The sequence below is a fragment of the Polyodon spathula genome, chromosome 1 (genome assembly GCF_017654505.1).
Source record: "Polyodon spathula isolate WHYD16114869_AA chromosome 1, ASM1765450v1, whole genome shotgun sequence".
Taxonomy (NCBI): domain Eukaryota; kingdom Metazoa; phylum Chordata; class Actinopteri; order Acipenseriformes; family Polyodontidae; genus Polyodon; species Polyodon spathula.
The window spans coordinates 107,160,941-107,187,368 of NC_054534.1; the positions used below are offsets into that span (position 1 = coordinate 107,160,941).

A 26,428-nucleotide genomic window follows, 5' to 3' on the forward strand; every position below is an offset into this window, starting at 1 on the left:
AATAAGCAGATATTAAGATGGTATAAACTTAACGTGTGATTCTATAAAGACAGTGTCACAAAAAAAAAAAAAAACAAGCTTGATATGTGAATGCCCAGTAAAACAGGATCCTCTCACGAACAGAAATAGATCCGCTGAAGCGGATTCTACAGCCTGAAAACAAAGGTGTGCCATAAATATTGACATTCAAAAAGCAATCCTTGTGCTAATGTTCCAAACCTGGTTTACCTTATCATTTCTAATATTTTTACTGACAAATCTGAAAATACAAAACTATACCACGGTGCATTCTTCTCCTCCACAAACAGGGATTAATTGGCTCCTCTATAATGCTGTAGCTTTTCTTCAAAGTAAAACACTCATATTACTTTACACAGACATCAGATGACATCCGCACTGTGGCTTGCAAAATACAGTGAAAACAATTCAGATGCAAATAAAAAGGGGCAGAAAATGTACTGAGAAACAAAAAGGCAGTTTAAAAAAAGTATAAAAAAAAGGATCCTGGAGAAGGCGAGGACGGGGGATTGTTTCCAGAGATAGCAGCTGATGGGACAAAATTATCAGGGCCCTGAAACACATTGTATTTGCATGGGAGCTGTACTCCTGTCACTGAACATGAGAAATAGAATGCAAACTAATTATCCAGTGATGAGGATCAAATATACAGCTCAATGCAAGACAGAAAGGACTACAGTTTCATTTTTATAATCATAAAGGGAATATCAGCCAAAATTCTTATGCAAGTATTCTGATAAAAAAAAAAATGACAAAAAAAAAATTATATCTTTAGCACATAATCATAAATTACTCCACGCCTGAGAATAGCAATGTTTTTATGAGAAATTCACAGCCCTCAACATCATTGATGCATGCCACAGAACCATGTTTATATTGAGCACAATGTGATGGATACAAATAATGTCACATTAACAATGCAGCTGCTGACTGTGTTTTACCACTGCCTCAATCTGACATTATTCACAACCTGCTGTTGAAATTATCCCCAATCTTACCGGCTGTTGTGTTTCACAGACATGGAGGGATACTAAACTACCATGCTGCTGCTGCAGTCCCAAGATGGCAGCTAAATTAGAGGTATCCATGGCAACTGGCACGCTAGGCATACTGAGCCCTTGACTGGGATTCGTATTTCTGCAGCATTGTTATTCCATTTTTTCCCTGTATATTACAAGTTGCATTTTTGGGCAATCAAACTAAACCCATATTCATCAATACAATTCCAAAATCTGCAAAAAACCCAACAAGCTGCATTTACTGTATAGCCAATCTCAGAATTAAGACTGCAAGACATGCCAAGCTGAATGATCTAGATACAGTAAAATTACTTACAGTGCATCAGACGTTAATTCACGTGTCTATATAGATTTCATAGGAAGAACAAATCTTGTTCTCAGCTGTTGACCCAAAAGCCCATCGTAGCAAAGCCACATCTAAGCTGTAACCCTTCTATAGCATGTCTCTTTACAATGGCTCTTACAAACTCCCCTCATTACAGGGGATTTACAGCAAAAAGCTATCCTCATTGTGAAGTCAGCTTTTTTTTTTTTTGTTTAGTGGTTGAGATGACCAAAAAAAATAACTTCCATATCCACCCATAAATAAGTTGTTATCAGAGGCTAATGATAGATGGCAGGTCAGGGTACATCCAACCTCAATGTCAAATTGAATTTTGCAGGATTGGTTTTATTATCCTCCTACTGGAGACGCCTGTACATACTGTACATCTAGGGAAATTACCCAATTCTGATAACCTTGCTTAGGACTTTGGGGGCACAGTGTATGGAGGAACATGATCGTCGGTGGGTATGTCATGGTGATCCACTTTTTTATTGTTACTTAAAGTATTTAAGCAGGCATTTTTATTCGAAGACAATCTGTTCACTGGAAGACCCTTTTAAATCATGTTACTCTCAGTTGGTGTAGCCCCACTCAAACCATTCTTGAGTCCAGGGAGTTTATAATAAATAAATATTGGTCTGTGTGTAACTGTGACTACTGTATTGAAAGGCAGTTAATTAATATAACATTGTGATGTTTTTTTCAGATTTGTTTTGAGCTGTCAAAGGCTTAACACATCCTGATTTGAAAGCACTTTTAAATGCAAATTAAATTAGTTTAATAAAACTTTTAATAATAAATATATATATTATATATATATTATTTATATATCAAACATATATATATATATATATCTATAATTATATATATATATATATATATATATATTTTTTTTTTTTTTTTTTTAAAAAAGCACCCATGAGTCTTTCTACATGTGTCTGAAATATATTCCCAATAGGGATCTCCAAATTTAGAATACAGCCACTGTGTTCCAAAATCTAATTTTAACTAGAAAGTAGTAGTATTTAGAAAAGCAAATCCAGGAAGTCCAGATTATGACTATTTTAGCAATGCTACAACCACGACTTCTTTTGATACACCTAAAAAAAGCAGAGAAACTTTCAAACTATATTCTTAGCCTGTTAATTACTCTTGTAGTAATTGGGCCCATTACATACTCTATCTGTGTGCTCCATCTCCCATTGCAGCCCTCGGGAACCTAGATAATGAAGCCAATATTAATCAATTAAATAATGGGAAACAAATAGGAGAGTGCCGATTCATCGTTTCACACGGTGAACTGTGATTTTTTTTTTGACGATACGATTATCGATGGTAACCCCTGTATCGATATTATTTCTTTTTTTAAGTAATATTTTTTTCTACTAACAAACATGAGCATGCATTAATTTGTGTCTACACTAATAATTAGTGCCTATTACTTATCATCATATTCTCTAGCAGCCTCCCTTACCACGCACTGTGTTAAGGGTGTTTTCGTCAAGTCAACTCGCAGCTGAATATCAGCAGGTCGATGGCAAATTTTGACCCAATCCGGACGGTTTAAAATCCAGTGTGGACTCGCCTCACGTTCTATACGAGTCACGCTGTGTGTAAAACGTGTAAGGCTTGAATTTGCAGGGCTCCAGACTGGGACTAGCATGGTTGCAAATGTGACAAACATGCTGTCAGATCAGGACTGACACTATGCATTGGAGCTGCAGCACGCTATTTCCCAAGTTGCACTGTACTCAATTAGAGACACGACACCAATTCCAGACACAACACTTGAAAAATATTTAAAAATATAAACATGCCAAGTTAATTTCAGTCTTCAACTGCATAGATTAACCACTTATCAGAATGTGGCAACAAACAAGCGAGTACAGACATTAAGTTACTGTTTAATATCACTTTAGTGAAGGGTGCGATCTGTCAAATTTAATAAAATAAACAACAAAACATCATGGCAAGCCTTGATACATCTGTAGTGTACAATTTAAACAGTTAAGAGAATCACTAAGTTACTTATTTATTCTGAATCAACTGCTAAACAATCTTTAGGAATCACATGCAAGATAAATGCAGTTGTTGTTATTTTTTTAGCAGATTTTAGCAGCTTAATCTGCAGAAATTAATTGTTGTCAATCTTGCCCTTTTTTCCGCTCTGCTCAGTGGGTGACTCGGTGGGTAAAAGTTCCAGTCTTTGGCTCTGAGGCTGTTTTCAAAAAGCTACTATGGACTGTTAGTGTCCTGTCCTCATTTCTTTTTTCTTTAGTACAGTATGCACTTCCAATTATAATAACAAAATAATGATTTGAAATACGGCAGCTGAATGACGTTTACGTAGTTGATTTTCATGGGTTAATTTGCCTTGCTACAGTGCATACAGCACTACTGTTGGATGACAATGACGGGCGAGTGGAATCCAAGTCTGATCCACTTTATACAGCCGAACTTCATGATCTGGCTCAAGTGAAACCAATAAACGTTTTTTTTTTAAAGAATAAACAGGAATCAAAAATCAAAAACAGGCTGTGAAGCTCATTGGACCAAAAGTGCTTTACTAGTGTATTGCAAACACTTGCATAAGCAAATTAGTGATGTTTATTCTTCTTGCTTGATTTACTGTATCGTGATAGGTATCGTAAACCTTGTATTCCAACACGTATCATATCGTGAAGACACTGCTGTTACCCAGCCTTAGAAACAAAGCTGCCGGTCGTAAAGGCAACAACTTAAAATGCTGTAAAGGTACACAGCAACATTACTATGCACTGCACATCTTCCGTCTGGAAAGCCATGAGCAGTATTTAGCATGTTAAACAGTTACATTTTTAATATCAAAGTGCTGGCAGTCAGGATCAGGATTAACTTGGTTTCTACTACTATATTCACAACAGCCCCTTGAAGCAAAGCACTATACCTGTGTAATGATAATAAAAAAGCAACGTTCTGTGCTTATAGCAACAAAATCGAGTGTATACAAAAAGGGTTCAGCTTCGTTCTGTGTCACGCCCAAGATTTTGGTGTCTAAAATTGAACCACTAAAATATCCTTCAGCTCTCTTGGTCTTTTGCATATTGGAATGTCTACGATTGATTACAAAAAATTTAGAAAAGCGGGTGGTTTTTTTTTTTAAGTCGAAAAGGTGATGATCGTCATTCATGTAGGACCAGCGGTAAAAGGGAAACACAAGGGGAAGACAAACTTTTGTCATGGTACCACGCGTAAAAAGATACTAAAATCAAAAGCGTATAGGGACAATTAACATTAAAAAAAAAAAAAAAAAAGTGTGTGTGTGTGTATGTGTGTGTGTGTGTGGGGGGGGGCGGGGGGGTGGGTCAGGAAGAGGCATTGCAGGCTGCTTGGTGTGGGTCCTCAAATACTACAGTTATGCAATCAATGCAGTAACTAAAGTAGATGCTGACTGGTCAAGTACAATTAAAAAAAAAAAAAAAAAAAGAAGATCTATATAAAAAAATAAAGAAATCACTGACTCAGATTTTCAGAGAAATACATTTATTTTAAATAGAAATTAGCAAGGAACTATTCTGTGGTTCCTTCCTGCTGCCAAGTTGTTTCTTGCTAGCTACATACTATTGCAACTGTTTTCTCCACTTGTACAGAAAAGGCCTCCGAAGTGTTAACTGGTTCTGCAGCACATGGGAAACGAAAAACCTCAAGGGAGCAGTGACAACTGAACTAATGCTACATTCATATTTTGAAGTTCACCACTAATGCATTATATTACTCAGGTATGTTAATAATCAATATCCTGTTTTGAAAATATTGCTAGGGTTAAAAAAAAAAAAAAAATCTACAAACTTTGCTTTGTCACCATGGAAACAGCGCACACTGGTAACTATCATGGAGCAAGACTGAGGAACTTTTAAGTTCGTAAACATCCACATTTATATAACCCCTCACTTACAGAATATAGAGATGCCCAAATAATACAAACAGCGTTGGTGTGTTTAATTCAGAACAAAAATAAAAAAGGATAAGAGAGAATGTAAAGCCTGATGGAGAAAACTGCATGACAGATTTGTGGAGAGCAAACTGAAGTTGAAGTAAGGAGTGGAGGCGGAAGCCCACACTTTGCTGGAATTGACAGTTCTATGTGCAGTGTGAGTGCAAGTCTTTCTGAAGGTGTCTCTGCATTGCTGTGTATTTGTGCATTGAATTTGTGCATTTGTGCATTGAAGCGATGGTCTCAACCTGTTTAGCAGATCATCAAACCTCCTCAGGTCCTCTTTTGGTTGAGAAGAAGGATGTGCCAATAACATTACTTTATATATTTTGTTTAAACCTCTTGCATAAGATGTATAAACTCAACACATCTTCTAAAATGTACATTTTTCCAATTACGCAAATGCGGTCTGTCTTTAAAAGTATGAACGACAGCTATGCAATCAAAAGGGCTGCGACACGAGGTGTCCTTCGTGAAGCTGCGACAGATGTATGAACCAACCCTTACAGTTGCTTATTTACTTGTATTCTTTGCTCTCTTAAACCTCACCAGTGGAATGCTAGACAAAGAGGTTCAACGTCATCAAGGCTGCAGTGACAGTTAGCCTCACACAGCCTATTCACAGTTACAGTGAATGTTTGATGGGGGTTTTCATTGACATGAAGTCAGACAGACAGTGGTTTCAAACATTCTAATACCTACCCTCTGAGAATAGCTGACTGTTTAAATTTACACTAAGAGGGTACACACTAATGCAATTGTGGCTTTCAAAAAAACTGATTTGAAGTTTGTGTTGATTTAAAAAAAAAACACACATTTTTACAATGTAGAACTGTTGCTGACTGTGTTTGCAGGTTTTGACAGGTTCTGGCAATTTGCAATACATTTTTAGAGTTGTATCCCTGTTGTAAAAAAGTCTAATTTCTGTCCTCAACAATGCATATCTGCAGTTGTATGGTATTAGCCTTTAAAGACAGATATATTCATACGGGTGACCTCTCACTGAAGGAGAAGCATAAACTTCTGCAAAATAGTTTACCAATTACTGTACCCAGGACACTGAACAGCAGAGCTGAAAAACACCACTATTAATTGTCACTTAGCATGTGAAACTCTAGAACCTGCAGTCACTGCTGCTGGTGCACGCTGCAAACGATAGGTTTAACTTCAAAAGGATGCTTCCTCGAATAATAATTTAAGAAATGTACCTCGTTTAGGGACCTTTGAAGACAAGGGTTCAGGGGTCTCTGGAGAAGTGGTATCTGCTCCATCATCAACTGGCTGGATCTATATCAAAGAAACAAAACACAGAAGAAACTATGGACAACCCATATCGAAAGAATGCAGGGCTCAAGGTCGAGGTACCCCTGCCTGGAGATAATGTTCAAGTTTATCTATACAGGGTTCACTAGGACGGAGATTCAGTGATTGGATATCCCATGCTTACATTACAGTTGTGACTATAATGGACACAGTTCCGCCTGAAATTCCAATAAGGCTGTACATGGTATAATATCATAAAATATATAACACAGTCAAGCATTCTGATATAGAAACATTTGGGAAACTGACCGATAGACACTCTTTCAAAATCAAAATACATATGCAATATCAATACACTATACCGAGTTTAGCTGCACATATGCATGTACTACAGCTATCGGCATCAGGTTATATGACTTAATGTTACACTGTTAATACTAGAGTTAGGTATATGGATCAAATATGATAAACATTACATGACTTCATGAATAATACTAATATTAAACCAAACCGGATTTAGGTCAATAAACAATCCATACAAGAATCTCGACCATCCGTCATTCTAACAGTAAAAGTTTTTTTAACTGGAATGCCATGGAACTGAGGCTAAACTACAGTATGATGATTAATTGCAATACCACATTGAACTAGTGAGGGGAGTGCTTGGAATGCATTACAACCTATACACATTTACAACTGGGATAGCACATTTTTCCAGAACAAAACTCCTCATTATTTCAACAATTAACTTGGTACTCCTGAAATATGCCAAACGAATGCTCGCTGCTTTCATCTTCAAGACAACATTCAAAATGAGACTCCAAGGGTGAATTCAAAATTAAAAAGCAGCTGCTTGGCAAAGGCTATTGTAATAATTTGTTTATACAAGACTGGTCTTCTGATTGGTGTGATTTCTATTTGAAAATGAAGTATCTTCGTACATATAAAACATTTTCTGCAAATAAATGGCATAGTAATTACAAAATTAGAGGCATCAGTACATGAAGCCTAGGTAAAATGTGTCAAAAAGAACCCCCTCCATCCATATACCCCCCAAATCCTGACTGACTGTCTGTCTGTCTGTCTGTCTGTCTTCAATTCTGCTAATCAATTGCCTTAGCAAGTTTAACAGCAAATGGACACAAGTTTCTCTAGATACAGTATATGTAAAAATGCAGGCCTGACATATGTATACTGTAGACATCCAGGCAGCACACCTTTACATAATCCTGGATTTTCTTGTGCTAAAGAAAGCCCTTTGAGCACTGTCACAATCTGCACACCCCGCTGGGGATACAATCTTTAATACAGGATATTTTTTGGGATGTTGGATTAGAACTATTAGTGCCTTGGGTTTTTTAATCCCCAGAGCCATGTGTGGCCACTCTGCAATATCCTGCAGCGTTGGAGCAGTCTGTAGATAGGAAAAGAGGATTTTCCTACTGAATAAATAATTAAACACATACAGTACTTTTTTTCAGTTTCACTTGTCTATCCATAATTTTCTATAGAAAAAACAAGTTTGAAAAATCTCTCTTAACCAGAGAGTAAATGTAGAAATGGCACAAGGGCATACTGGAATGGCATCGCTGAGGGAATAGCTGTTTGTAAACATACATTTAGTGTGAAAAAACATTTGTACTGCTGATATGGTGGTTAAAACACCGGTAATGAAACTTGACAAAGAATCATAGAACACAGTGTGTACTAAAGACAGGGTTTTAAAGGGTGTGGTTTATACTATTGATATGGACAAAGGGTTAAGCAATGAGGCAGTGAAATGGGTATATTTGTATTGTATCATTCAATACTGTACTGCTGTGTACCAAATATTAAGAAAATAACTAGCCATATTAGATCTGAGGTCACCAACACATTTACAGTAGCATACAGTGTTCTATATCCTTGCAAATATGAAGTCAATATTTTGTACCTAATTTCCTTTGGAACACACACATTAAGCACGTTTTAAATTCAATTCTTCTTTTTTAAGACATTTGCCTACCAGTGAGCAGTCAAGGCCATAGCTTAGCAATCAATTTCCACTACTGTCAGGCACACTTCACAGTATGTGAATTTAGCAACTACAGCAGAAATTGTTTTTAGACCCATATTGAATCTGCGTCTATAATGACAACACCTGGACTTAAATATCACCTGTGTTCTGTTTAAGGAGGACTAACATCATACCGTTAGGGACTTTATTATATATACACATACATTCATTTAGATTGTTTGCACAGAATTAAGGCAGACACTAATTTAGTTTCAGTCCTTCAGGCTGGGTTTCTTGCATTTGTGGTCTAATATTTTCACTAGTTACATTCCTTACATTAGTGCCCCAGCTTATCCAGTAATGACAGTGTGATGTGTGCTTTGCTCCTACTTGATGTTTGAAGATGAAAGTGGTCCTCTATAAGTAATTACATGCACTTGAATTACAATGTGACCTAAACACCTTCTGATAAAAGGTTTATATTTCACTGCACTGAACAAGGCAACACAAAGACCACTATTTAAGTATTTATTACTGCAGGGTGCAATTTGCTTTATTTTTTATATGGATAACATACCATTATAAATTACTAGGAATATTACATGTTTATTTTCATTACAATATTTCACCCCACCCGCCCTACATGCCTTTTTATGCCACTGTTTTGAAGTAATTCTTTGTTTTTGTGAGAATACATGTGGGCTGCTTGATGGTTTCTGGTGAGTAAGCAAGTCTTACGATGAGTAGGTGAGATCACTGGCCCCTGTATGCCACAGGCATAAGTGAATTAATGATGCAGAAATGGCAATTCTGATAGAGCACTGATCTCAATAGTACAGTATAATGCAATGTGTGTGCATCACAGTAGGTGCATGAAAGCACATAAAGTTACCTACCTGCGACTGTCGGACAAAGATGCCGTGGTTGTCTTCACAAGTAAAGTACCTCTTGCCCTGCACCGTGCCGTCGTTCTTGCCCTTGGCATCATCGAGAATGACTCCCACCCACTTGCCGGTGGCGAACAGGGTGGCTCCGATGTATGCCACGGTGCCGCGGTGCCCCTTACCGATCACCTCCACGCGGGAGCCCACCTTGGCCAGCTTGCTGCTCCCGTCAGAGCTCATCCTGCTGCTGCTGCTGCTGCTCAGCACCTACAAAGAAGTCACTGGTCAGTAAATCAGTGAGAAGTGCTCTACTGTACATCTTCACTGTTGGAGTGAAACTAACAGGTCTGTCTACCTCCTAATTACAAGCAAGAATCAAACTGGGTTGCTTATCATGGCGGGCAGAAAATAAGATTCCTGGTTTCACTCAAGTCCAAGTTCTGAATCCCTTCACTTTTCAGCTATTACCTGATAGCAGCTTCTAAATCTGGCCCTTTTTGCTCATGCTTCTTTATTCTTTTTTGTTATACTTCTATACCCTTTGCATACAGTACCTTTTTTTTCAATATTCAAAGTTCCCCACATAGATAAAATGGTTTCAGGTAGTTACTGTGCACTGGACAACAAGTGTAACCAGCCAGAATCACTACAACACAACAAAACTACTGATTCTGTACAAATGTAACCTGAGTCTCTCTACATTCAGAGAGACATTTAAATATTGCAATAAGTGAATGGATCAAATAAAAGAAAGTTTAAACAAAAAAGGCTTACTTGATCTTTATGCTGCTTTATAATCAATGACAAGCAGAGAACAATAAGTTGCAAAACTGTACAGGTCATAGTGTGTAAATTAGTTAGGGCAGTCTCTCTCTCAGGAGCTGTCCAAGATACTGGTACAGTACAGAGCAGGTCTATATTCTCTTCTCTATCTTTAAACTGTTTGCTCACAGACAGCAGTATAAAAACAGTGCCAAATATCTGATATGGACACCCAAGTTGTAAACTAGAGGCTCCCATCTTCTCCTTTAACAACAACATGCTGCTGGTTCTGTTTTCCCATTTCCCCTGTGTTTTCCCCTCTGGATAAGGAGACATTCTCTCCTTCCTACTCCAGAAGATTGCAGCACCCAGCCAGTGCTGTATCCCCAGGCTCTAAATAGCAAGACTGAGCTAAAAACTCCAATCTCATATTCGCATTCTCAGAGTTGATCTCACCTTCTTGAGAGGAGGCCACACTCTGGGCTCGTTTCACAAGAGAGATTTATGACGATTCGCAAGTCACCTCGCAAATAAAAAACTGGGTTTCGTAAAACTTTTACAGGGCTGCGACATCTCGATTTTCACCAGAAACCTGAAACTGCCAGACAGCAGCCGCAAATAACAGTTTTAGGACATGCCATGACACTCGTACTACTTGCTCGCTGTGAAATTCAAAGGATTTCTCAGATAAAACATTTAGATCACAATATGAACTTGTCTCTGTATATTATTAAACCCTCCAATAAACTTTAAAAGCTTTTTCATCCTGCTTCTTTTTCATTCTTTGAATTTTGTTCGGCTCGCTAAGGCTACCCATTTCGCTGCCGTTTGCTCCTTCCCGACAGTGTTTACTGCTTTAGTGATCTTCTGCAGCTTTTTTCTTCTTCCCCAAAACTTGTCAAATAGAACGGATTTGTCTTGACCAGCCATTTCAATAATTGTGTCTCTTTTTCTTTAAAAAAACAAAAAAAGCTTTCCTTTGCAATACTACCATTGTGGATTGCATTGGTCTGGTAATAAAAGTTAATGTAAGCACTAATAACCTTTTCATTGTTTCTTACTGCTCTGAGCTAGGCAGTATTGATAATGCATGTTCACGCATGATGATAATTGTCATTCACAAGATCAGACTTTCATCATGGGATGGATCGTGCACTTTTAGGTGAAGTGACAATATACCTCAACATCTATTATTCAAGCTATGACATTTTATGAGGGGAAACTGAATTATGGTAAGGGAAAAATAAAAATACTATTAAATATGTAACTACAGTACCACTGTTGAAACAAGGTACCTCAAAAGTATACTGCATTTCACGGATACCAACCACACAAGACAATAACAAAAAAACACTCAGATTATTATACACCCAACCAGGGGAAGCAATAGAGTTTGCTAACCATCCTACCGGCACTCCTGAGCAGAGTGAATGTAACCCTTCTTCCTGTCAAAGCAGGGTCACACAGTCCCTTTTCTGCTATTTTTAGAAAGACAGCTCAAAGTGCAACAGACTAGACGGTGTGTTTTGGGGGCATATAAATCTGTGTCAATTGCTTTTATGCATGGAAGCCTCCAAGCTCATTTAAATTTTTCTTATAGCTGTGGATTAAATCAAACATGGTTATGAAGGGGTTGGTGGTAGGCTACTCCCCAATATTCCCTACAAAACAAGCATGCTAGTGATATTAAAACCCCCGCCATGACTGTAAATTTAAAAAAACAAAATAAAATGATCATGACCTACATTCACCGTACAGGTATTTAAAAATTTAAGTTTCACTTCCAGACAAATGCCTTAAGTGCCCAACAGCAATGCAAAACACAAATGGCAGCAGAGGGACTTATCAGGAGGGACTGCCATTAACCTCCTACTGTCATGTCCAGACACAAAATTAGAGAAACACTGGTGCACAAAGAAACACACACGCACAGTGTTCAACAGAGCCAAGCAGTGCTGTATAAAGAAACACACGCTCACAGTGTTCAGTGCTGTATAAAAAAAACACAGTGTTCAATACAGTCAAGCAGTGCTGTATAAAGAAACACACAGTGTTCAACAGAGTCGAGCAGTGCTGTATAAAGAAACACACAGTGTTCAACAGAGCCAAGCAGCGCTGTATAAAGAAACACAGTGTTCAACAGAGAGTCGAGCAGTGCTGTACAAAGAAACACAGTGTTCAATAGAGAGCCAAGCAGTGCTGTACAAAAACACACACACGTAGCGTTCAATAGAGAGTCTAGCAGTGCTGTATAAAGAAACACACATGCAGTGTTCAATAGTCGAGTAGTGCTGAATAAAGAAACACATGCAGTGTTCAATAGAGAGTCGAGCAGTGCTGTATAAAAACACACACACACAGTATTCAATAGTCGAGCAGTGAGGTATAAAGAAACACACACACACAGTATTCAATAGAGGCAAGCAGTGCTGTGTAAAGAAACACACATACAGTGTTCAATAAAGTCGAGCAGTGCTGTATAAAGAAACACACACATGTTCAATAGAGTCGAGCAGTGCTGTATAAACACACACGCAGTGTTCAATAGAGCCGAGCAGTGCTGTATAAAGAAACACACACACACGGTGTTCAATAGAGAGCCGAGCAGTGCTGTATAAAGAAACACACACACACGGTGTTCAATAGAGAGCCGAGCAGTGCTGTATAAAGAAACACACACACAGCAGTGCTGTATAAAGAAACACACACACACAGTGTTCAATAGAGCCGAGCAGTGCTGTATAAAGAAACACACACACACAGTGTTCAATAGAGAGCCGAGCAGTGCTGTATAAAGAAACACACACACACAGTGTTCAATAGAGAGCCGAGCAGTGCTGTATAAAGAAACACACACACACAGTGTTCAATAGAGAGCCGAGCAGTGCTGTATAAAGAAACACACACACAGTGTTCAATAGAGCAAAGCAGTGCTGTATAAAGAAACACACAGTGTTCAGAGAGTCGAGCAGTGCTGTATAAAGAAACACACACACACAGTGCTCAATAGAGAGCCGAGCAGTGCTGTATAAAGAAACACACACACACGGTGTTCAATAGAGCCGAGCAGTGCTGTATAAAGAAACACACACACACAGTGTTCAATAGAGAGCCGAGCAGTGCTGTATAAAGAAACACACACACACAGTGTTCAATAGAGAGCCGAGCAGTGCTGTATAAAGAAACACACACACACAGTGTTCAATAGAGCCGAGCAGTGCTGTATAAAGAAACACACACACACAGTGTTCAACAGAGAGCCGAGCAGTGCTGTATAAAGAAACACATACACAGTGTTCAATAGAGCAAAGCAGTGCTGTATAAAGAAACACATACACAGTGTTCAATAGAGCAAAGCAGTGCTGTATAAAGAAACACATACACAGTGTTCAATAGAGCAAAGCAGTGCTGTATAAAGAAACACAGTGTTCAACAGAGAGTCGAGCAGTGCTGTACAAAGAAACACAGTGTTCAATAGAGCCGAGCAGTGCTGTACAAAGAAACACAGTGTTCAATAGAGCCGAGCAGTGCTGTACAAAGAAACACACAGTGTTCAATAGAGTCGAGCAGTGCTGTATAAAGAAACACACACACACACACACACACACAGTGTTCAATAGAGCCAAGCAGTGCTGTATAAAAACAACATTTCCATGAACACAAAAATGCAAATAGGTGTTACATCTGTCCCTTAATACTTAATGAAGCCCTGAAGTGTTTTATTTGATTGTACCTGCAAGGCAGTTAACGAAATCATTTATTGTATTAAGTGTTTTTTTTTTTTTAAACTTAGGATTAGATTTGTATTTATTTTTAAACTCACACAAATTAGAACAGGGACTACAGTACATAAGAGGCACAACATGATTAGAATACAAGTTATTAATTTATTTAATAAAGACTGTCTGTCCCCACATTAATGTGGGATGACAACTGTGATGTGTCCAGCCAAGAGGTCAGCATTGTGCTGCCTACAGTATGTACGCATCTGCCCTGTCCCTTGTAGCCTTTCAACCTTGAGAGAGTCATATCTTTAAATCAGGCATGAGAAATAGAACCCACCCCTTTTATCAGGTCAATAGTAAGGGAACTCATTCAGCATTAATGACTGTAGATTACACTATATCTATGTAGGGACCAACCCATGGATGGTCAAACACAGCAAGTTACATTATGATTACACTTTTCAATGCTGTGCATTAGCTGTGTGGGGTACAGATCTTCTGTAGACCGCGCTGCCATCCACAAGATGGGACATGATACACTACAGTCGATTATGACAACAATGACATCATTCAGACAGCGCTGCAGTTCTCATCTGATGCTCACCAGGTAGGATTTACTTAATGTGCTTCCATAGATGGACAGGCAGACATAGACTCAGACACCCACTTATATTGCTGGAGAAGATGGTGAATAGATATATAAATCTCCTTCCTAAATATATACTGACATCTTAATAAAACTGCACGCATTATCACACATGACCATGTTCAAGTCGTCCTCAAGTTTTAGTATTACAGTTGGAGATTACAGCCTTGGTAATAATGGACGAGCTGTTTCTCAGACTAGATGCAGGGTGAGATATTAAAAGATGATTTTAAACGTACAGCTAAATTAGAATCAGTTGAATGAAGTGCCTTTGAGTTGAACTGGTAATGAGAAAGGTATGCTGTGTACATATCTCAAATACAGCAAGCATGTTACTTGGGAATCACCAAGTACACGAGTAATGCTTTCCTACGTGGATAAATACACTTGTAGTACATGACATACAGAGGATTTTAATAAGTACTGCACAGTACCCGGAAGGTTACATATATGTGTTTATCGTATTATAACAAATATTAAATGCCTATTGGTGGCTAGGACTGTATGATCAAGTTTGGTGCAAAATCAAGTCATTTATCATGTTCACAATGTACAGTGTGACAGACAAACATACAACCTGGCCCCCTTGTATGGAGGACCCTAAAAATGAATGAGGTACAGTATGCACCTCATCTACAAGTTATCTTTACTTTTCAGAAACTGACATGCAATTTATTTTTACTACTTAAATCAGCAATGACATCCTGATGCACCCTTTTAAGTAAATGATTTAAATTTCTTTATGACTGTGGCAGGCTGGCGAGTGGATAGAGGCCCAGAGACAGACTGCAGTTCAAAAAAAATATACTTTTATTATAAATAGATACAAAAATAAAAGGGCACAAGGGCCAAAACAAAGGAATTGAAACAAAAAGAAAGACAAAAAGCAAAATGTACAAAATAAAGGTTTCCAGGCTGAGCAATGCCTTCACTGGATTTAGAAAATTGAAAAATCACAACCAACAAAACACCAACCTGCTTCCTCAACTCCCTCCTCCCACATGAGAAGCAGAGGCCTCCTTTTATGTCAGGTGGCTGGGCGCTGATTGATTGTTAATTAACCTAATCAACTAATCAACCCCAGCCACCTGAACATAATAAACCCAGGCAGGTAGGGGAAATTAACCCCACCCCTGCCAATTTAAAAAGGGCAGAGCTTTGCTCTGCCACAATGACCTATAAGAGATTGTCCTAATATTTATTTAGTTGCTGTATATGCTAAGCTCAACAAGTAAGTAAATATTTGTTTTTTTTCAATTAATACAAGTATAATCTGCAACTAAATTAAGACACATTTAAATAAAACACCACAGTTGCTAAGCAAAGTAGGCAACCAGCCACTGGTTAAACATTTATACAGTTGCACACAGGAGCACAGTAATAATAAATGCCCAAAACAATGCGTATCATTAAACAAATGAGTTCCATTTAAACATCTAATGGAAAGAACAAAACACAATGCGCTCTGTTACATAAAGGAGTTTCATCTGTCAGTCTACAGTATTCCAGACATGCCCTAGAATAACTTCAAAGGCAAGCAGACACAGTATTGCACGTATGTCAGTCGCAGCACAAGCACATTCTTACATGTTTTAAACTGTCAAGCACAGAACTGCTGGGGAGTACCAATATGAAGGTATTTACACCCCACCAAGTCAAGAGCCACATTACCACTAATTAAGCCTTTTCTTAGCCTATTGTACATGCCAAACCATGTACGCCACTTCAGGTGGTAGATCTACGAATCCTCATCATTGTAAAAATGTGCATCGTGATATTGCTTACTGTACTGTAAACAGTGTTTTTGAAAGGCAGAATTACACAACTAAAAGGTACATTTAAAAAAGAAAAGGCTGTATTTTCATCTCTGGGATCTGAGGGTGTTGGTCTTGGGCTTGTATGTTATTTCTAGATTAGAACACTGATGGAATTTTACTAAATATTTCCTGTACAATGTTCTATACATTTAGATGTGCAGGGCTGATAGCATAAAAATGGTAACACTGTATTCAGATATAGTTCCAGCAATGCCTACTGATGAACCCTGTACACACAATAATATTAATAATAATAATCTCCCTGATTGTGACCAGATCACCATTAGCACCACACTATAAGCTAGAATCTACTGATTGACTTTTTCACGCCCCTACCCAACATCCCTAAATTTAAAAGAACAGGTTCACTGTGTTATTGTGTGTTCAGTAGAAAGATTAATCTGCCTTGCTGAGTTGACTCAATATGATGATATAATTGAGACTGTTGCCTCAAAGCAGTACAACTGGTGTCCCATGGCAGAGGGAGGGGAAAGACACAATCAAGGTTGGACTATGTAATACAACACCATATGGAACACAATGCTTTGTATTATACAATGTGCCATGCAGGTTGTTAACACACAGTAGTACCGAGTAGGTTGGACTGATCAGACACTGGACAGGAAGGATATTTAGATTAGTTATCTATGCAATAGTGTACTATATATATATATATATATATATATATATATATATATATATATATATATATATATATATATATATACTGTTTTCAACAAGTGACGATACCTTTCTACAGTCTGCTAGCTACTGCCAGCAGACCGCACAGGCCTTGGGTTAGGACCGCAGACCCCCCCCCCCCCCCCCCAATGCCTGCATGTTCTGTAGCCCTGGGTAAAGACACTGTAAAAGTTAAAGCCAGCACTTTCAATACGAGACAGGTCCTCATGGCAGGTTGGCTTAGTATACTGCATTTGTTTTGAAATGTCTAGTTCCCCTGCAACAGATCCATTTCACTATGCAGCTAAGAAAAAAAAAAAAAACATTGAAAAAACGTAACCAGACTAGAAAGAGACCTTTTTAACAGCAGCAATTTTTTTTTTTTTTTTTTTAAACAGTAAAAACACAATACAGTAGCACACCTCAGCTGGTATTCAATGTATAAAATCTATTAACAGAAACAGGTTTAAAGTATCTTGAATGACAGTCCTGCTACTAATGCGGACGTGCTGCTTCTAAACCTTTGTGTTTTTTTGTTGTTTTTTTTTTTTTTTTAAAAATGGTATTATTCGCGTCTACTTACCCGATTGTATGTGTGTCTTTTGGTTAAAGCCATGTTGCTGCTGTTCCTGAGCTCCTGCTTTCTGCTGTGCTTTTTTGGAGGGTGTTTCAATGATTTTGTCTGTATTGTAATGATCAGACCATGGCTGCTAGATGCACAGAGAAGCAGGCTGGATTCACAACTTCTCTACAGCCTGTCTTATGCAACGAGTACCTCAGGACCTCTCTTGCTGTCTGACACAAAAGTAAATCCCCTTTGGTTTTCTGGTTTGCCTTCATTTGAAAAATAAATCAAATGTCAAAGCCTCCGATGAAGGATTGTACTGCGCTGTTGCCGGTCCTGCCGACTGTAGCTTACAGTACTCTACAGTAGGGTTCCTGGCAAGCAGGCTCTGGCTCAGTCTGGGTCCTAGTGCTCACTGCGTACAGCCTCAAATCAATAAGGATGTGTCACTCAGTCCCCACCCCATTTCATCCTTTGGTCTCTCCAGCACAGACTTTAAATGAAATCAAACACATGCATTGACTTTAAAGGGGAACCCAAACACCTCCACCTAACTTTACTGCCGGTTTTAGATGTTTTATACATCTAAAAGCAGAACTGATAAGTAGTTTTCAAATTTAGGATTAAGAAATGGTTCATTTTGAGATAAGAAGCACATTTTTTCACACTCAGGTATTTCCATGACCAATCGGCTCGATGACATCATCAAGTGAACTGATTTTCATTCTTCTGACTGTTACCATTGATTACAGCGTGTAAGAGACAGCTAATTAAATTGATCATTTATCGTTATCCAAGAATTACGCACAGAAACAGTGGCACAGCTAATCGTTCTGAAGAAACAGGTTACAGTGCACTGTATCACCTGATTGCAATGTAAAATGTACTACTTTAATGGAAAAGCATAATTAATTACACCATTTTTCTTCTATTTCTGCATTTGTGTTATCTGCCAAGTTTAAAAAGAGGTTTGTCTCCAAACAGAAATTTTTTCACGAAATAAGCGTTTGTGTTTCTCTCAGAACATGTGATTATTCAGCACAGAGTGCAGTGCCTGCGTCCTTTTCAGCATGAGAGTAAAACGATCACTTACCTTTATATAGCTAGAAAAAAAACTGAAACTGTTTCGACATCACCAGATATCCTTGATTTAATTAAGAAACTGACATGGATTAACAATGCTAGTGACAGTTTTAAAGGGAGGTAGAGGAAACGTTGAAAAGTACCAAACCTACAACAAGTATTTAAAAGAAAGACATTTAATGAACATAAATAAGAATGAAACTAAATAATAATAATACCTTGTTTTGTAATCTGTCGTAATAGGAAGGGTTTTATCCAAAGCGACTTAGATTTGTACCAGTTTATACAGCAATGTAGGCGGCCTTGCTCAAGTGCAACAGCAGAGCACCTGGGATTCAACGTACCGCAGTGTGTGTGTTTTTATAATAACAGTTAATCATATTTAATAAACCGTATCACTGTATTAAGAAAACTGCCCTCCCCATTACACTCATCATTTTCATTAACTTAGTACAGTCAGTGAAATCACAGCTTCTCGCCAACGCATTTTCAATAATATTCGCCATCTTTTCCACCACCGAGTTCACTCCATGACATCACAAGTCAGATTCCACCACCTATTTCCTTGTTGGAAAGAGACCAACTGTAACGCTGTTTGTAACCCAGAAAGGAGCCATACAAAATCCAATATTTACATTTTTATATCAAATCAGAATAGGAAGAACATTTTTTTGTGTTTTCTATACAACAAAAAAATGCATTTGGGTTCCTCTTTAAACATCTTCAAGGAACCATCAAGTCCTGACTTTATTTTGTTTACTATACCTTAAAAATGTAGACAATTACAGTGTAGTTGGACCTTCTGTAGCCACAGCTGCATTTACTTTTATGTCTAAAACAAGCAGTCTATATTATGTTTAGTCTGCCATTGGTCTGGTCAGTCAGTTGGCGACAGCACCTACTGTACAGGGGACAGGGGAGGAGTTTGACACTGGGATCAACAGCTTCTGCTAGGGAGGGGGGCAGCTACTGCAACCACTGACCCTGTTGTTGAGATACCAACACTTTACCAAAAGACAGATATCACACCATATTGCCATTATTTTTATTAGCAGGTTGCCGGTTTGGATTCAGCGGCACAACTCTGTCCACATGTTGATCAGGGCTCACCTTTATTGAAGGAAGTTACAGTGCAATTCAGGCCAGCTGCTACATGACTTGTGATCACATTAAGCAGATGTACAGACTGTTGACTTACAGGAACTACCCTATCAACACACTGATGCAGCAGTCAAATACAGGATTGCATTCTGTAGATAAATGGTTCATGATCCAAAGAGATGATGAACCAAACCATTAAAAACATGTTCTTACCTATCATTAACATTCTTACAAGTAGCTCATTTCGAATCGTTAAGCTTTCAAGCCTCAATTTGATGTTCAGCTTGGGTGAAGTCAATCTATCCTGCCACTAAACTACATACTGTATTACTTTGAATTACCGCCGCCCTTGAATAAGCACCACACTCAGATATCAGACTTGTAATAGACGCCTCCCTCGAATATAAAACGCTCTCAATAATGAACCATATACATTTTTTCCCTACCCCATCTCAAATAAATGCAGCCCTTAATAAAGAAACGCATACAAAATACAGTAAGGCAAAACATTACAAATAAACAAAATTAATTGAATAAACTTGAATAAAATGTATTTCAAAGAATTACACACTGGTGCATAACGGTATTCTACTGTAAAGTTTATGGAACCGAAACAAAAAGAGAACACCGTAGTGTGCACAGCACTATGTACCCATACTGGTGCAGGAGTAACAGCAGCACTGAAATAAATGTATGCATATATATATATATATATTATATATATATATATACACACACATTTATTTTAGTGCTGCTGTTACTCCTGCACCAGCATATAAGAAACGCTGCATCCAGATCCTGATACAGAGAGGAAGCTCAGAGAGTGGGGTGTGGCGTTTTGCGGGGAGCAGAAGCTAGTGTCGTTGCTGTTTAGAGGAGAGCCATGGGATCAACTCTTCTTCCTCACCAAAGCACTGTCTGAATCAGGAAGGGGAGTGTTTAGTTGTCCTGCTAGTTGAAGAAAAAGAAACGCATCACATATTAAAGAGTTCAGCTCTGCGACGCTTAGAAACTGCTGTAAGAAAAGAAAGGGAAAATAAACCGACCCCCTCAGTGTTGAATTGATAGTTCTGTTGTTATTATTTCCCTCTCCACACTACACTGGTATGTGTCCTCACCTATTCAAACACTGATCTGCCAGCTCAACAGCTTTCAGTTTAAAGTTCTAGGACTTCTTTGATCAAGTTGTATCCGCAGAAATAAACTTCAATATACACCTCCCTCAAATAGCGCAATAAAACACATAAAAACTATAGTACTTCTAATTACCGCCGCCCTTGAATAACTGCCACAACTGTTTTTAGCAATTTAAAATAAATGCTGCAGCATTAATTCAAAGTAATACGGTATTTATCTTGCATTTGCAGCAGATATGGGGCCCACTTGACCCTGCATAAATGTGAAGCAGATGCATTTGTGGCACGCTAAATTGGTTTCTCACTAATCTGATAATAAAAGACAAGAATTTAACATACAGAATTATGCATGAGGTTCACACACACTATTATATTGTGTGTGTGTGTGTGTGTGTGTGTTGTGTTGTGTATATATATATATAATATATATATATTATATAATATATAATATAACATTATATACCGATATATTACGATATATAACTACGGTATATAAAATTCTTAACGCCTATTGTATATATAACTTTAGGAGGGAAGAAACATCTGGCAAAACATCACTAACATTAGATGCATTTTTGACTGCAACTGCGGAACTCACATTAATGAGTCACATTTATCTATTGGACGTTTCAGTTTCTTTTGTATATTTTAAAGCTATTTTAAGCATAGCCTACTTAAATAGCACAAGTACATGGTGACTATATAAATATATTAGCATAGCCAAAAGCGTTGCATATACACCTGCCTCGTAATCTTCATATATCCTGGACTATCTGAGAATGTATGAGTCGCTATTGAAACCATCTTAAAAATGTAACAAATTTAGTGCTGGCTGCAAAAAAAAAGTAAAAAGCAGACAAAATAGATTTTTTTTTTTTTTAAAGCAACCTTGAATTACACATTGAGCAACATTTTTGAGTTTTGTAAACCTTTAAAACATGTTGACACATTAATTACGTGTTTGTAATTCCCACAGACTACTGTGCTGCCTTTAATCCCACAATATTAAACACGGGAGAAACGTGAACTGCAACCCTGAAATAACAAATCCAGAGCTTTTGTGTTTTAAAACCACAGATATCGTCAAATTATTAGTAAATAATATAACATCATATATACCACTGGAGTCTATCAACCTAAAAATAATAATAAAATCAATCAATCTATTTTATATAGCGCCTTTCATAGTGGACCACCATCACAAAGTGCTTTACAAGACGCAGTAACAAGAAGAAAATCCATAATACTCCAAATACAGAGAAATGCATAATACATGATATACAGTTTAAAAAAAACACAAAAAAAACATCTTGTACGACTAAGCATAGGCGTAAACAGCTAGTGTTTCTCCCTCTGTTACACTGTCTATTACAAAGGCAGACACACAGTTGAAATCAATGCTATTCTCCACAAATGTCTTAATGATATCCCAACCTACAGCTGTTGTTTGGTTAGAGTCAAGATGCAGTGTATCTACTACGCAAGCAGTACATTCCTCTGAATTAGCAGTTGTAAAGCTCTGTTGGATGAACATAATAATGTACAAAACACAGTTGCCTTGATTATCAGTGGCCTCGTCGCATACAAAGCAAACAGAATCAGAATCGTTCATTTTGCCATTGAAATATTGTTTGTGTGCTGCATACACTTCAGAGAGATACTCTCGTCTGAGTGTGTCACTCTTAGGCACGGCTCCACAATTCTGGGTTTTTTTCATTGACCAGCCGTTGTAGCGGTACGTTCGCTGCAGGTGTTGACATTGTGTGTTTCAACACATTTCTGTGCTCTTTTTAAACAATCCTGTGATTGTGACCTATTTGTTGAGTAATTGTTTAGCCTGAATTTCAGGTTTGATGCTCTTGTTTTTGTGCACTGCGCTGTCAAGATGCTTGTCAACAGAACCTTTTCTTAGATGATCCAAAGACACATTACAAGCAAAACAGAATCCCACCACTGCATGCAACACCCTCTTCTGTTGAAAATAATTTAGCTTTTTTTTTTTTGTCAGCCATCTGCATTTTTAATGTTAACCATACACTGCAAGCTAATAAATTAACAATATCTAAACAACCAACTTCCAGCCTCTGACTCGCATGTCATGCCATTATACTGTGGGGAATTCCTCATAATCATGAAGTTGATATTTGTTTGACCCCGTTGCCATAGTAACCAAATGCATGGCATTGATGCCGGACCATGTGCAGCTACTGCAGCGCCGCTTCTACTTGAAAAAAGTATGAAAAGTACAGGGGAGGTGTAGAGTAATGTAAAATACTGTAAGGCAAATAAAATGCATATTTTTTCACAGTCAAATACACGATTTCTGTGAAATTCGTGATACTGTGAATTTTCTGTGACCCTACATATATGATCTGTGCTCAATCTGTATCAGATCATTACCTCCTCCTCACACAGCCCTAGTAACTACTGCCTGGTCTGAAATACTCTCTCCCTGACTCTTCTTCTCACTGTCCTGTGCAGCTCTTCTGCTGGTTCTGTGACACCGCCTGGTTTCAATATGCGGTACTTAGTAAAGTTAGCGTCCTTAAGTGAATATGGTTTGCATATCAAACACCTCCCTCATGGTATTTTGTGACATAATGTGCACACATTTCCACACATTAACATTATTCATTGTATTTAAATGACTCTAACAATGTACTTTTCCCACATGCTTTTTTCCACACATTCACTGGCTAGTGTATGCAGCAGGTGTACAAAGCACGCAGTGAAGGGGCTTACTGCGTGCAAAGCACGTTGTCATGGAGATTGTTTTGTTATGATGTTAACCCTGGTTTCGCCCACGCTCAAAATTAACACATAATAGGCAGATAATTATTACTTTATCAAAATTCTGACTACAACAAAGAAAAAAAAAGGCGCAAATAGCTATAATGTTACCATGATCCAAGTAACGGCTTCCTAGTTTTATCAGTATGAATGGACAAAAAACAAAGCTTGAGGTGCATTAATTTATCTATCTGGTTTCTTTTTATAATAGATTGTCACTACCTTGCGTATTTCTCCTGTTTAGTGAAACGTCTGCTTTAACTATATATATATATATATATATATATATATATATATATATATATATATATATATATATATATATATGATTTAAATATAAAACAAACACATCATTTTTTAAAAGTTAAATTTCTTAAAAGCTATACAGCATGTATAAACTGCAGTGAAAAGGCAGAGTGGGAGTACACACAATGATGAACAAACCGGCTAGTGTAACACGTGGCATACATCTTTTAAATGTAGTGGATACTGTGCTGGAATTAGCTTTCATTTTCAGAACAGCTTGGTTGTGGTTGTAACCTTATAATTTCTAAGGTCATACAATTCAAGACTCAACGATAACGGGGCACACGTTTATAGGTGTCTATGACTTGTTAGTTACCAAAATCTCAGTCAACAGATAAGAGGATAATTTCGTACCACTGACTTCCATTACATGAGAGTAGATGTTAAAAACTTCAGATGTTAAGCTCTTGCCAAGATAAGCAACCAACTCAGAAGTAGCTTTACAGTAAACTAATATGATCCATCTGCATCTCCATCCATTTGTGTTTCTTTCCATCTATTGATGTAGATATCCTTCTGCCTGGTGTTGATGGCTGAAGTGTAATGCTGACTCCAGGGATCACCTTATTTCCCCAGCGCATCAGCACACACAATGGCTGTGATGCTGGCTCCGGAGATCAACCAAGTGTGGACTCCCCAGCGACAACTGTCTGCATTAAACTAAGTAGGGTACATCTCTGGGGTCTTCAAGTGGGCACCTTCTGTCCTCTGTGTTTCGGCGACTTGCCCACAACACCTCAAGAGGGCTCAACAGTGACTCTGGTGTCCCAGCATCAACCCTCTCCATCCCCCACTCACTCAGCCCAGCTTACTTACCCGTACATCAGCGTTGCTTTCTTTATATTGTGCTTCCCTATCCAGAATCTTTCCGTCTCAACCACAGCCAGATGCTGCTCCTTTCTGCTGCTTCAGATAAGTTCTTCACTGTGCGACGCAACTCTTGGCCACTGAACCCAACATCACTGAGAAACCGGGTTGTAGAGTGTGCCACAAATCCTCGACAACCCACCTCCACTGGGTAAACTCAGACTCTCCATCCTCGCTGTTCCGCTTCAGCAGCTAGTTGAGCATACCGAAGTTTCTTCCTCTCATACGCCTCATCCACAGCATCCTCCCATGGCACTGTTAACTCTACCAGATAAACAAGGCGTGTTGATCCAGACCACAAGACAAAGTCTGGTCGAAGGTTTGTGGTGGCAATCTCCGGTGGAAAAATAAGCCATTGACCAACATCTGCCAACATCTTCCAGTCTCTAGCAGCTTCCAGTTGTACTGGGCGAGGCTTGGTTTTAACATCTTTTCTTGGTGGTTGCTCTCCTGGACGGAGGAATATTGTCTTTTGTGTCAATGCTTTGATGGAACTGGTGGCATCTTATTGGTCAGGTTACGCTTGTCTTCCAATGCTAAGGCCAAACATCGCAGCACCTGGTCATGGCGCCAAGTAAACCATCCTTGGCTAAGACCCACCTTACATCCAGTCAAAATGTGCCTTAATGTTGCAGGTGATGAACACAAAGGACATGAGAGATCCTTACCCACCCAGAGGTTTAGGTTCTATGGTGATGGGAGAACATCATATGTTGATCTGATGAGGAAACTGATCCTGCTGTTCCATTGTCCACAGGTCTTACCAGCAGATCTTGCATTGTTCTATACTCTCCCATCCCTCATCTCATCCATTCTCCCTGCTTTGCCTGGGAAACGGCCTTTACACACCTGATCCTCTCCTCCTGCTTTTGCACCTCGTTGACTACCAGCTTCCTCCATTGAGCTGGGGTTGCCTTGTGTCATGTAGGAGGACCTGAACTGAGACCAAGACCCCCTCTTCCATGCTGAACATGCCCCATAATATCACCGATTCGAAGGGCAGCCTTAGCATCTTTCACAGCTTTCTTTGCTACCCATTTTGTTCCAGTTTTCAACACAGGTGCTGCCTCCCTTATGCATTTGTCGCGTGAATCTACTAATGTCATTTCCAGTCGGACTTTGGTGCACAAACTCCTCGGTTAGAACAGAGATTGGTAGCTGCAGTATTCCTTTAACATAAAGTCCCACTCTACTAAAAGAGCATGGAATTCCCAACCATTTCCTGACGTATGAACTGATTAAAGCTTCCAGCTTGTCAACTGTTGTCAAGCATACCTCGTACACAGTCAGTGGTCACAGCAGTCTTGGCAGTAGACCAAACTGAAAGCACCAGAGTTTCAGATTGCCCGGTAAAGCACTGCTGTTTATGCTCTTCAACCCTTCCACTGCTTGTTGTCTAACTTCTCCCACACGAACTGTGTCCTTTAGATCCCTGTCATACCTTCTCCCTAGACTTTTCACTGGCTTCTCA

At 38.5% G+C, this 26,428-nt stretch overlaps 1 protein-coding gene across 9 annotated transcripts in view; it reads right to left on the minus strand.

The window, feature by feature from the left end:
- The window catches only part of LOC121330650 (dynactin subunit 1-like), a 101,665-nt gene that overhangs the window by 59,152 nt on the left and 16,085 nt on the right, over positions 1-26,428 (minus strand). For 8 of the 9 annotated variants that reach the window (XM_041223387.1, XM_041222561.1, XM_041220080.1 and 5 more), the window contains exons 1-3: positions 17,693-18,025; positions 9,491-9,745; positions 6,544-6,622 (exon numbers count right to left, since the gene is read on the minus strand). In XM_041223387.1, coding sequence (XP_041079321.1) covers positions 6,544-6,622; positions 9,491-9,745; positions 17,693-17,725 — 367 coding nt within the window. In that variant the 5' untranslated portion in view covers positions 17,726-18,025. Of the gene's footprint in view, positions 1-6,543; positions 6,623-9,490; positions 9,746-17,692; positions 18,026-26,428 lie in introns of those variants that run through there. The other variant, XM_041221739.1, reaches the window with a different exon arrangement.